A 13,204-nucleotide genomic window follows, 5' to 3' on the forward strand; every position below is an offset into this window, starting at 1 on the left:
ATAAGACACCTTGTACATGTGTGTGTGAACTATGTGTACATGTGTGTGTGAACTATAAGACACCCTGTACATGTGTGTGTGAACTATGAGACACCCTGTACATGTGTGTGTGTGAACTATAAGACACCCTGTACATGTGTGTGTGAACTATGAGACACCCTGTACATGTGTGTGTGAACTATAAGACACCCTGTACATGTGTGTGTGAACTATAACCCTGTACATGTGTGTGTGAACTATAAGACACCCTGTACATGTGTGTGTGTGAACTACACCCTGTACATGTGTGTGTGAACTATAAGACACCCTGTACATGTGTGTGTGAACTATAAGACACCCTGTACATGTGTGTGTGAACTATAAGACACCCTGTACATGTGTGTGTGAACTATAAGACACCCTGTACATGTGTGTGTGAACTATAAGACACCCTGTACATGTGTGTGTGAACTATAAGACACCCTGTACATGTGTCAATCACCACCTTTCACCATGCAGGTCAAATATCAAACGCCACATCCACTATGGAATATGTATTTGTACAGAAAAATTATAGAATACATTAGCATTGGAGAGCTGGTCACATGAATAATAATAATAATAATAATAATAATAATACAAGAATGGCTGGTTTACTATTTTTGTTTTTTTTTGCATAATCTCCTGCAAAAATTAAATATTTATTATATATAGATATAAAAAAATCACTAATATGAACTGATCAATATATATATAGTGACCTACAGTACATTAACTACAGAGGGGCATTGATGGCAATACTTCTGCACTAGTCACAAATTAATGAAACAAATCACTGTAGGTGCGCAGTGATCCATCTATATGCCGATAGCCACCACAATGAGCTTAAACGACTTTATTCCGTCGACGTAATCACCGACGCACCTCACAGTACACAAGGACAGGGTGATTATCTCTCTCTCTCTCTATATATAAATGAAATACCAATAAAATCGACCGTCCATCAAGCGTAGAAAAGTTATATTTGTGAGCCTTATATTTACCATACTGTGAATAAGAAAACAGAACTAGGAAATTTCATAAGTTTTACACGTCCCCAAGGATCTGATAAATGGTTCAATCCACTGTGGGCTCTAGGAGGACTGACTATAGTCTATGGGGACAATGCGACCCTAAGTTCATTCCGTTTTCCGTCCGTACGCTCGTCCAACATTGAGAGAGATCTAGTGGTGCCTCACACACATAGACCACTACAGTTCAGTACTCATAACAAAATGATCCTCTCTATAATAGTTTATTCCCAATATGTCAAACTCAATGTTACAGATGAAAAAAAAAACAAAATAATTGATAAAAGGGAAAAACAAATCAGAATTAATACAATGTCAAAAATAAATATTATAAAACAGTCATCAGTACGGCTTTAATGATAAGTCGTCAACATGGGGTTTACAAAATTTAGGAGTGGGTTAATAGACCCCGTTGACGTTAAAAGGAAACAAATAAAAATACTCGTTGAAACAGATTTGTGATAGAATAGTGGAGAGCAGATAAGCCCGCTGGGTCCAACTGCCTCACGACCTGGGATTTATAAACACACCGTAAATACACGAGGGGGAGGGGGAAGGAGGGGGGGGGTGGGTGGAGGGGATAAACCAAGATGCCATTTCCTCATATCCCAAAACACTCGTCAAGATCTTGTGGTTGAAATAGTAAACGTTCCCCGACTTAGGTCTTGTGTTGTGCTCGTTGGGATGGATTTTCCGCCCCCTATGGTGTTGCAAAGAGCGGAGTCATGGCTGTAGAGACACGAGAAATATATTAGTTGTCGCGAATCATTATCCCGAGGCATTAAATTATTTCAACACAACTTAACGCTAAGAATCATTATCTAAAATAAAGTTTCTTTATAAATTTTGTCATGAAAAACTACGCGAGTTGTGAAAATAATTAATAATGACTACGACAAACTCATCCCCAGCGTTGACATCTATTATGGGGGGGGGGGCTATGATGTCAAACACCCTAAAATGAAAATATATATATATATATATATATATATATATATATATATATATATATATATATATATATATATATATATATATATATATATATATATATATATATATATATATATGTATATATATTTTCTCTCGGATATTAATGAAAATAAAATCAAACTCAGTTCAGTCGGGTGTAAACAAAGGTGAAATAACACGTATTATCGTGGTGGCAACATTCTCTACACATCGGTGCCCCATTAGCATATCAAACGTCTTCCATATAACAGACAAACGGCAAGTAACAAGCCAACATATTGTGGTTACATGATCTTCTTTAGCTGCTAACCTAACATAACCCGACCACAACACATCTGTCCACGAAAGACGTACTCGAGAACTGGTGAAGTAACAGAACCACTGGGGTATTGGTGTGGAGCGAACACAAGCCGCAAGTGTTAATACCGCTCTGTCGGATATACAGTATTATGGTATTTACACAAAAGAAACATCGTCACAATGTAGTTAGGTCATCGTAGTATATTTGGCCAGTGGTGTATTGGAGGTAGGCCATCTCATGATGTTGCTATTCGAAGGCATTACTGGCTATTAAATTAACACACATGCGTGATACACCGGCTTGGGGTAATTCTTTACGTTTACTCTTTGTTTGTGGTGTGTGTATGTGGTTGATTGTAGACACCGTGACAATTCCACACACCACATCTCTGTACAAATGAAATAAAGTCGCTATCTTGACTGCAAGTGTCTAAGCCATGGATTCACCTCGATAAAACACAGGATAATGAAGCCAACATAATTCAATATAGGATAATGAAGTCAACATATCCAGTTCACCAGTGTTGTCCCACACAGAAAACTGACCAAACTATCAAAGGAAATGTGATAATATAATCCACATGTGTATAGCACAGGTAACATAATACCTTAATTAAAATACTTCACACCTGCTTGGTTTATCTATAAGGCTCATTAGATAACTATAATACACAATAATCATACAAAATATTAATGGATTCTGTACAGTAGCCAAAACAGCGCTGGGCCGAATACCTGAGCGGCGAGCGCTATGACTTAAAAAACAATTAAGTGATTATTTACACGCGTACTTCACTAAGGCATCTATATGTGAACTACTGTATGTGGAAGCTCAGTATATACACTATATATATCTAATATGTTGTAGAAAATAGCTCACACTGCAGTTATATTGGCCAGGAAGTTGTCATATATCAATCATCCAAGAGGTTTACGGTCGTTCACATCATTACAAACTTCGAGGACGATTGACTATGAAATTTAGTCTACGGAAGGTGACTGGTTAAATAGCCCCTAACCTAACCACAAGAACCAGGGTTAAGTCCAATAGGTAAGGGGACCATTTTACCAACACCTCAGGATTTGTCGACTAGTCACCAGATGCGATGTTAACCCTTTATGGATCACCTGAAGATTAAACACCCCTCCAAGTACTCACCTGAAGATTAGCCTAGCCCCCACCAGCCAGTACTCACCTGAAGATTAACCACCCCTGAACTATATGGGAGGGAGGGGGCTAATCTTCAGGTGCTCCACATAAGCTAACATTGTGATTGGTCTTGACTACTACATCAGAGCAATAGACAGTCGAGTTTAAAATACCTGTTTATCCAAGTATAGAAACCAGTCTAATATCGTGTGTGTGCGTGGAGGAAAATAACAAGATAGAGGAAGATATTTGCCCATAACACAACAATAAACTATTAATATTATAATGGGATCAATGTTTTATTATATAGTTTAGTTCAGACAAGAGAGGCTCTAAGATGGGTTCCTCTGTGATGTTTGTCCCCCCAACACACACACACACTTAATGGATGTTACCTAAGAGACGCGGTCGCTCACATAACGTACACACACACACACACTTCCTTACATTACTGGGTGAACCTTGTGTGTGGTCGTTACAACACTACCACTTATTGATGGAAGGCGAGGACGTGACCGCCAGGGGGTGTGTACATTATGTGAGGTGGCGAGGACGAGGACTTGACCGTATTAGTCGGGTCATTTTCAAGTCAGTGTGAAGACCCCAGACCGGGCCCGACAGCCGACACAGGTCGTCCACAACAATACTGTGGTGCAGAGTGAGCGAGCCAACCAGCCAACCATCTAAGAAAACTGAGTGAATGAGACTCCACTTGTGAAGTTCACTCTAATCTTACTTACCAGAAGATATTACAGCAGCACCTTTTATTTTTCTCAGCCAAAGGCTAGAAAAAATAAGGCCATTTATATAAGACCATTTTCTGAAAAGGCAAGAGAGAAGTCTTGGATTATAAGTTTTTGGGTTTGTTTCTACCATGCAAAAACATCAACTACTGTACAGTACAACAGCTCCGTCCCCTCACAGTAAGCGATCAACTTTTTCCTGTACAATATCAGTGCTTATCAATCAATGGAGTCTCACTCGACGGCATCCTCTGTCCGCCCGACGCCGTGCCCCGGCGCGGGCGGCCGGCCGGGAATCTGGCGTCTCGCGCGGTCTCCGGGACAGAGCAGGAGAGGACTGAGCGTAAAACCAGAGACGTACTGCCAGAGGGACGTGAATCTGTACACGGCCCCTTAACATAATTTTGACAACACCATAGAGTATCAATTTATATCATGAACAGTTTAATTCAGCACCTGTCTTTATTTCTTCAGCATAGAACAAACAAACAAACTGGCAGAACATCAAATGTAATGAAGCGAACAAAACTCTCGGTGGTGGTGTGGGGGAGGAGGAGGAGGAGGAGGAACGCGCAGGTCAATACGTACCTGTCAGTGCTTCAGAGGCGAAGTATTTAACGTCCGTGTCTGGGTCATCATTCAGTCTGTCTAACACTGCCTTGACTTGGGAATGGAGGGACCTGGGAGAAGACAGAGACATTATAAATAGAGAAACACACAGAGATAAGAGACACAGAGAGATACTAGAGACAATCTATCTTAAACACAATCTGGCTACATGACTCAAGTAAACCAAAGACATCATATACTGAACCTCCCCAAGATACATAACCCAACCAAACTGCTTCTATGTATACACTTAGTTATGTGTCCCCCTTCGATAACAATGCCTCAAGATACATATCCCCTTTAACTGTATCCTGTGTCCCTTTAAACAACACTCACTCTAACCTGTTTGTTTTAGCCATTCCTGTTATTATTAAGGCATGATATAGACACCAGTACCCACAACAGACAGTACTCACTCCTTCTCAATATGGGGGCCAATGATCTGTAGGGTCTTGGCCACATTAAACCTCACGTTGGGGACGTTATCGTTGGCCATGGCCAGTACAGTAGGGAGGAGTGTTTTGGTGGTGACGTCCTTGCCACACACTTCTCCTACGACCTGTATAACACATCCACAATGTTAGTCGCGATTATAACTTACATTACAACATCCACATACACTATACAACATCCACATTGACTGTACAACATCCACATACACTATACAACATCCACATTGACTATACAACATCCAGATTATATAAATAAAGTGATAATTATGAGAATATTTTCATATGTACTTACAAACACCAAGTTACATGTACTAATCCAGATGATACTAAATGTTATATAATAATACCTTGAGATAACTGTATGAGGGGCTAGGAGAGAGGTCAGCCGTTGTTATTATTAACCACTTCACTATACAACACCCCTTCAGTATGGGGGGGCGCCACTTTTAATATTTTACTTGGCGGGAAATGATCTAATTCGCCTCAGGGACGACGATGTAAATGATAAAAACTGGTGATAATTGGCAGGTGAATCGACCAATCAAGGGACGTCCCAGGTAACTCACATTTATACAGGCAAGACAGGTCATGCGGTGGAGGTAATTGCCGTCACGAGACATTGCGTTTATCTTGGGTAAAACGTTCTGAGACGCCCAATCTGCCCCAAACTTCTCCACCAGTTTGCGTAGGTTGTTGGTCGCTGCTTCCCGGATAGCGTACACTGTTGGGGGGGATGGGGAGCAAGACGATAACATCACACAAACATTGGAATAAATCACAAAAATAGACGTCTGGTGAGATATAGCGATAGGAAGAATAATTAACACCGACAAAGAAATCACAGGAAACTTTAGAGAGTTGGAAAATAATTGCCTGTGAGAAAGGTAAAGCGAAGGTTTGATATAAGAATGCCATTAACTATGTGTGTTTATGATACAGTACTAATTAATGTCTTGTGATTAATAAATTCCTCATAAATACTATCTTATATCTTATAGGGAAGTCCATATGGTTAAAAATTACTAATACTTATTCTTGTAAAGTATTAATAAGGTTAATTATGGTTAATAGTTGTAGTATAATCAAGAATTTATCATGATAACCTGTACACATTCTAACAGTAGTGATAATCTTGTATAAATAATAAACATGTCGTAGGTTTCTCACAACGCTCGACCGACACTGGTACATTCCTTCTATCAGTAAACACAATGACTTATACCTTATCAATATTTATACTGACTAATATCTTATCAATATTCATACTATCAGCTGAGCCTTCACATGACACACTCACCATGATCCACAAGCCACGTCATGCACAACTTAGACAAGGATTGGTTGAAGAAGTCGACCCCTAGTTGGCCAGCCAGCAGGGGCATGTATTCAATGATCGCTAGACGCACTCGCCATTTAGTATCCTCTGCCAACTCAACGATCGCCGGCAGCAACGACTGGGATAGCTGTAATAACAATCGTTTATTACAGCGGACCCCATACAAAATGTCCCTCAAACGACTAAAATAAAGGACGTCTTTACACGGATTAACTCATAAACGATAATATAAATCCCATCATGACAAGAGAGCCCAAAGAAGACATCCCTCCACCTACCTGCTGGATACCGATGACTTCATTAACACAGTCGAGGTTGGAGATAATGTTGAGTCTGACTTCAGGACATTCATCCTTAAGCTGTGAGAGGAAGAGTGGCAGGAGGTGGTTGACGGTGTTGTCCTTACCCAGTATCGGTGACAGGCCCATTATCACCCCGGCCAGGGCAGATTTGACGTGCTGGTTCCCGTCCGTTACTAGTTCCTGCGGCACGAGCGACACTTATTGTAATGACTCGATATGGAGGCGAATTTCCCCGGTAAAAATCGAGGGCGGCGTTTATTTTGTGTTTTTTATCCAATGTGTAAAATGTTTAGATTAGCCACACTAGATTATTTCACCCGATGATTGAACACCCCAGAACCTAACCTAACCCACTCCCACAAGGCCAACATTCACCAAACACGGCTCACCTTAACACAGGGAAGAATGTTGTTCATGATAACATTCTCCTGGACGCTGGGATCGACGTTCTGGCAGAAGTCTTTGACCTTACCCGCTGCTGCTGCTCGAACCTGAAAGAACACGGGAGCCTCGTCATCGTTCAACGGCCTCAATAAACCATCGTTGAACATCATTAACTATATCACGTGAACCATTACTGAACTCATAAAGCAACTGAGTGAATGATGATTGTGTTATGTGGCCATCTGTGATGCCTTCTCTAAATGGGTAAATTTAACACACACACACACACAGGGCCGGATCCAGGAGTGGGTAAAGTGGGCAGCTGCCCAGGGGCCTCCACATATTACAATATTTTATTTATTTGTTTATTCATTTGGATTATTTTTATTTTCATTCTTTAAAATTCATGTTTATCTATTCCATCACGTAAAACTATGTTCAGCAAGAAGCGTGATAGAAATTAGGCTAGCTACTCCTTGAAATTCATGAATACCTGGTTTTCCTATGAACCGTACATTTTTAATACTTTTAATATAACTGCATATGGCTTCAAAATTCTCCAAAGTGTTCAAATTTCAAAATTTTCCTGGTGGAGCTTACAGCGCCCCTTGGAACTCCCAGATGTTTAGGCTTGCTTCACTCACCACCCCACCCTCTTGGGTAGTTATAATGAGGGGGGCCTCCACAAAGAGGCTGCCCATGGGCCTCCACAGGTCTAAATCCGGCACTGCACAAAAACACACACACACACACACCCAACACACACACACACCCAACACACACACACACACACCCAACACACACACACACCCAACACACACACACACACACACACACACACACACACACACAACACACACACACACCCAACACACACACACACACACCAACACACACACACACACACACACACACACACACACACACACACCCAACACACACACACAACACACACACACACCCAACACACACACACACACACCCAACACACACACACACCCAACACACACACACACACACCCACCTCAGCTTCCACATCCTTTAGCAAACTCTGGAAGGCAGGAACAAGATCGGTCTTGGTAATCTCTGGCCCTACAGCCTTCTGGAGGTCAATGAAGCGATCGGCGACCATGTACCTGACTCTCCACGACTTGTCCTCCGCCGCCTGACGGAGAGTGGGCATGACCAGCATCTCCGTGTCCTCCTGCTGCAGTAGACCGGCCATACTGACGCAGGCCTCCACCGCCAACAACCTCACGGAATCCTGCCAGAGTTGTGGGGTTGTCTTTTAGGGTGCGTATGCCTGACTCAAGTTCTTGTGTACGAAACATGGTCATAGACACACTGTCATGGAACTCAAATAAATACACCTGCTAAAACTATTGTCCAGGGCCCTCCCCCACCCCTCTCCCTCGCTATATAACTTAAAAGCTAAAGTATCACACTAAAAAGGTCCTGCGCTACATAACTTAAAAGCTAAAGTATCACACTAAAAAGGTCCTGCGCTACATAACTTAAAAGCTAAAATAATACACTATCAAAGACCCTCCCTACATAATAACTTAAAAGCTAAAATATCACACTAAAAAGGTCCTGCGCTACATAACTTAAAAGCTACAAGAATACACTATCAAAGACCCTCCCTACATAATAACTTAAAAGCTAAAATATCACACTAAAAAGGTCCTGCGCTACATAACTTGAAAGCTAAAATATCACAGTAATAAGGACCCCCCCTACATAAAAGCTAAAACAGTTACCTAATCTTCAATATACTGGTAAACTGTACCATTCATTAATACTGTGCAAACTATATCCCAAAACACATCTGGACTACATTCATTAACCTTTACTTTACATCCACCCTAAACTGTGTAATTAACGGGGTAAGAATAACGTATTTAGGGTAATTAAGCAGTTCTTGTATTGAGTCGACCCTGTAGTGATTACCCTCATAACAGGTGATTCATCCCCAATTACCTTTCATAACACCTTTCTTGAAGTCACCTGGCAGCTATTTCACCACCAATATTAATTAAGACTTCCAAATGGTGGTAAACGACCATTATAGGTGTCGGATGCTTGTAACGACCACTCACAAGCACATGCAGGTAATCCGATTGTTCCCATTAAACATGATAGCCGAGTTCCCTCTAACCTAACCAATTATCTCCCTCGTCGGACGGACTAACGATCGACGCCTTAACGACGCCGTTTACCCGTGTCCTTTCCCCCATATACACCCACCTGCTCGTCCTGCGCTAGAGCGACAAACATGGGGATGAGGTCCGTCTTCAGGTACTCCACTTCAACGACCTTTGCGAATTCGCCCAACTTCCCCGCTGCCGCACGACGCACCATTGGGGTGTCGTCCTGGCATAGTGAACGGAAGTGGGAACGTAGTTCAGCTGTGGAGGGGGGGAACGAGGTGGTTAGTAGATATGATTAGGGGGTCGTTCGCTATAGCTAAATGTTTACTTTACATCGTGGAGTCTTGAGTTTAGGTTAAATATTAGGGTTTTTGCTGAAAAGAATTTAATTATTTTGTTGTTTTTATTTGGCAGGCTGGTGTGGTAAAGGGACAACCTCAACCCAGTGTAATGATGGATAGTCTGTACTGTGGGCCATGTAGCCTCTGCCTATAATATATACTATCCTGTATCTATTAAGGTACATATTACACTAATGGTCTGTAAACTCACTCTAAAAACCATCTCCATGATTTTATGCAAGACAATATGACACAGGAGCCGCGATGTTCATTCTCAAATTCATCGGACAGATCTCCCATTGAGTGAGTTAACTTGCTCTATTTTCTCATACATTACAACATGTTTGGCACCTACAGGAGTCAAGACACACACACTTAACTCATTCTGTAGAGCTACCAACAGGGACAAGAGTGCCTTATGTGACCTAACTACCATGAGAGGGAAGGATTGACCCCTGACCTTTAGTTGCCACGGAGAGCCTGGTGTAACAGACGGAGAAGAGGCCGCAGGCGGAGGTACGCGATGTGAACCAGTCTCCTACGGCCAGCCGCTTCACCAGGGGCACAAAGTGCGTCTCCAAGTCCTCCGTGTTGTGTTCTTCGCATATTCTCCGCAGGGAGTCCACGGCTTTGTCCCGCACCACCGTCTCCTCCACTGTGGCGAGGGACTCTAGAGGCGGCTGTAAGTGTGAGTCAATTAACACACGTCCAAACACTCACAGGATTGACTTGATGTGTTATATATCTGAAAATGTCTCCCCAAGTGCAACTACTGTACTGACAAAAACAATACAATCAATTATTCTACTAGCCTAACCTAACCCCTTGAGTTAACAGAAGACCTAACCCCTTGAGTTAACAGAAAAAACCTAATCCCTTGAGTTAACAGAAGACCTAAACCCTTGAGAATTAACAGACTAAATCTAACCCCTTGAGTTAACAGAAAAAACCTAACCCCTTGAGTTAACAGAAAAAACCTAACCTAACCCCACAGTCTCCAGCCAGTACTCACCAATAAACAATGGACGTACTCTGGACCCCCGACCAGAGGGGTAAACGTGCCCAGCTGCTCGGCCAGGGCCAACAAAACCTCGTCCTCATCGTATATTGTGTCGGTGAGGAAGGGGATGAGTTCGCTTCTTGTCCTCTCCACTCCGAGGGCCAAGGCGATGGTCGAGAGTTTCTTGATGGAGTTTAGACGCAGCTATGGGGTGGGTTGAGAAACATGTTACTTGTGTATTAACATGTTAGGAGACTATATTAACATGTTAGGAGACTAAATTAACATGTTAGGAGACTAAATTAACATGTTAGGAGACTATATTAACATGTTAGGAGACTATATTAACATGTTACTGCTGTATTAACATGTTAGAAGGGTCCGACTAATTACCCAAATGTAGCCGCAATAAAGTCAATTAATGGTCCTAGATGAATAAATCGGACTGCCAATCACTTCTCGACTAGTATTTGGTGTCACAAAGTCACAAAAAATTGGAAAACTTACTTTAATCTGAGTTAATAGATCAAGTGCATGTACCGAGGGAGCGAGGAATTACCCAAACGTAGCCGCAATGAAGTCAAATGATGGTCGTACAAGCGTAAATCGGGCTGTGAATCACTTCTCGATTATTATTTGGTGTCAAAGTAAAAAAAAATTGGTAAACTTAATTTAATCTGAGTTGAGTTGTGTTAGGTTAGGTACATCCACTCGATCTATTAACTCAGATTAAATTAAGTTTACCAATTTTTTATGACTTTATGACACCAAATACTAGTCGAGAAGTGATTAGCAGTCCGATTTATTCATATAGGACCATTAATTGACTTCATTTGGCTACATTAGGGTAATTAGTCAGACCCTTCTAACATGTTAATAAATTTATATATAAAATTCTCGTATAAATAATGACTTTGTATATTATATTAAATACTTATCTAGTGGTTTAATATTAACTTGGTATATAAAGTGAGAGGATTAAAATAACATAGAGAAAATAGATGATAATATAGGGGTCAAAAATAATATAATAATCTCTAATGTTTTGACACTTCCTTACCCCCAAGATAAGAGGTATTTATAACGCTATATCTCTCTCCTATTACCTTTATATCCCTCTGTATCACCTCAGAAATAATCTTTAATTGTTAATGAACGCGTACCTGTACATCCTCGTTCCGTAGTTCGTCTATTAGCACGGCAATTGGGTAAAGAGAGTCGTCGGTGGATGTCTCACTGGACGCCATTTTGACTGGTTCATCGATGACCGTGTAGTGAGCAGTGTTGCCAACCCTCGACGGCCGTCAACCCCAGAGTCAATTAAAAAAAACCTCGATATATTTTGACTTATAAATTAAATACTATATATATTTATTAGGATATTATTTTATTATTATTTTAAGATATATATGAACTGTGATATTAATTTAGGTCATTTATTAATATTTTGGGGTATTATTGGAATTATTATATAAATAAGGGTAATTACTAGTTTGGTTAAGTATGGTAAGTTTTTAAAGTTATCTTATCTTCAACTTTTATTAAACCTGATCAAAATATTCCCAAAATAAGTATTCTTTTTTTTATTCTATCATTTAATCTCCATTATAAATAAAGGGGTTAATGTAGTTGTCTTTTTAACTGTGTGAGAAATATATAGTTTTTTTCCCATCTGTAAATAATTAATAACCAGCGATAAATACCTGGCTGATGACTTGTACTCGTTAATTACCCTAAGTTGCGACGTCTTTTCAGTATAATTACCCTAGGCCTTACACTAGGTTGGCATCACTGCTAATAGTGCGCAGCCTCTTCCGCGCAGTTTAGTTTTTGTTGACTTAATTACCACGAACAGTGATGTCTGCCTAAAAGTGTTATTATTACTTTTTTTTTACCGTAGGGAATTAAACCACAATCAACCGTAATAAATCAACCAATATTAATTTAAACTAATTAACTGAAATTAATTTAGCCTGTTACTGCTGCTAGTACCAAGGATATTAATCTACCTAAAACATTTTATTTGTTATCATTTGTGGGAATTATATGATAATTAACCAAAAATAATTAATCCAGATTTAAATTAAAATAATGAATTTATTTTTTATTCACTTCAAAACGAATCTAAATCAACCAAACATAATTTACCATGTTATATTATTTATCACGAACTATACTATCATGACTAAAACATTTACTATTCCTTCCTTACGTGATATAATACAGACATTATAAGGTTATTTATTTAAAAGGAAAATAAATATTATAAAGCTTTCAGACTGTGAGAACAACAGCGGGTTTTACCCTTGAGTTACATGGCAGTTCCTTCAGGCAGTCTGATGATAAATATTTCCTGTTATATTTACAGATATTATATGTTATTGATATATAAATAACACTTATTTTTACTTATTTA

At 40.1% G+C, this 13,204-nt stretch overlaps 1 protein-coding gene across 3 annotated transcripts; it reads right to left on the bottom strand.

Moving 5' to 3' along the window:
- Nucleotides 1–518: 518 nt before the first annotated feature.
- Nucleotides 519–12,099, bottom strand: LOC121870272 (serine/threonine-protein phosphatase 2A 65 kDa regulatory subunit A alpha isoform-like). 3 transcript variants are annotated; one of them, XR_006089688.1, is made up of 13 exons: nucleotides 11,952–12,099; nucleotides 10,801–10,992; nucleotides 10,249–10,468; nucleotides 9,545–9,705; nucleotides 8,322–8,582; nucleotides 7,303–7,404; nucleotides 6,890–7,093; nucleotides 6,573–6,738; nucleotides 5,842–5,996; nucleotides 5,240–5,382; nucleotides 4,803–4,894; nucleotides 4,212–4,291; nucleotides 519–1,778 (listed from the first exon to the last, which is right to left on the bottom strand). XR_006089688.1 is itself a non-coding variant. In XM_042372055.1 (12 exons), exons 1-12 carry the CDS (start codon nucleotides 12,033–12,035, stop codon nucleotides 1,750–1,752), a joined length of 1,788 nt encoding a protein of 595 aa, XP_042227989.1. In that variant the 5' UTR covers nucleotides 12,036–12,099; the 3' UTR covers nucleotides 519–1,749. The 3 variants fall into 3 exon arrangements, 2 of the variants coding, with proteins under 2 accessions (XP_042227989.1, XP_042227988.1); XM_042372055.1 differs by lacking the exon at nucleotides 4,212–4,291 and having other exon boundaries at nucleotides 8,322–8,561; XM_042372054.1 differs by lacking the exon at nucleotides 4,212–4,291.
- Nucleotides 12,100–13,204: the final 1,105 nt, after the last annotated feature.

The sequence above is a fragment of the Homarus americanus genome, unplaced genomic scaffold (genome assembly GCF_018991925.1).
Source record: "Homarus americanus isolate GMGI-L3 unplaced genomic scaffold, GMGI_Hamer_2.0 scaffold18710, whole genome shotgun sequence".
NCBI lineage: Eukaryota > Metazoa > Arthropoda > Malacostraca > Decapoda > Nephropidae > Homarus > Homarus americanus.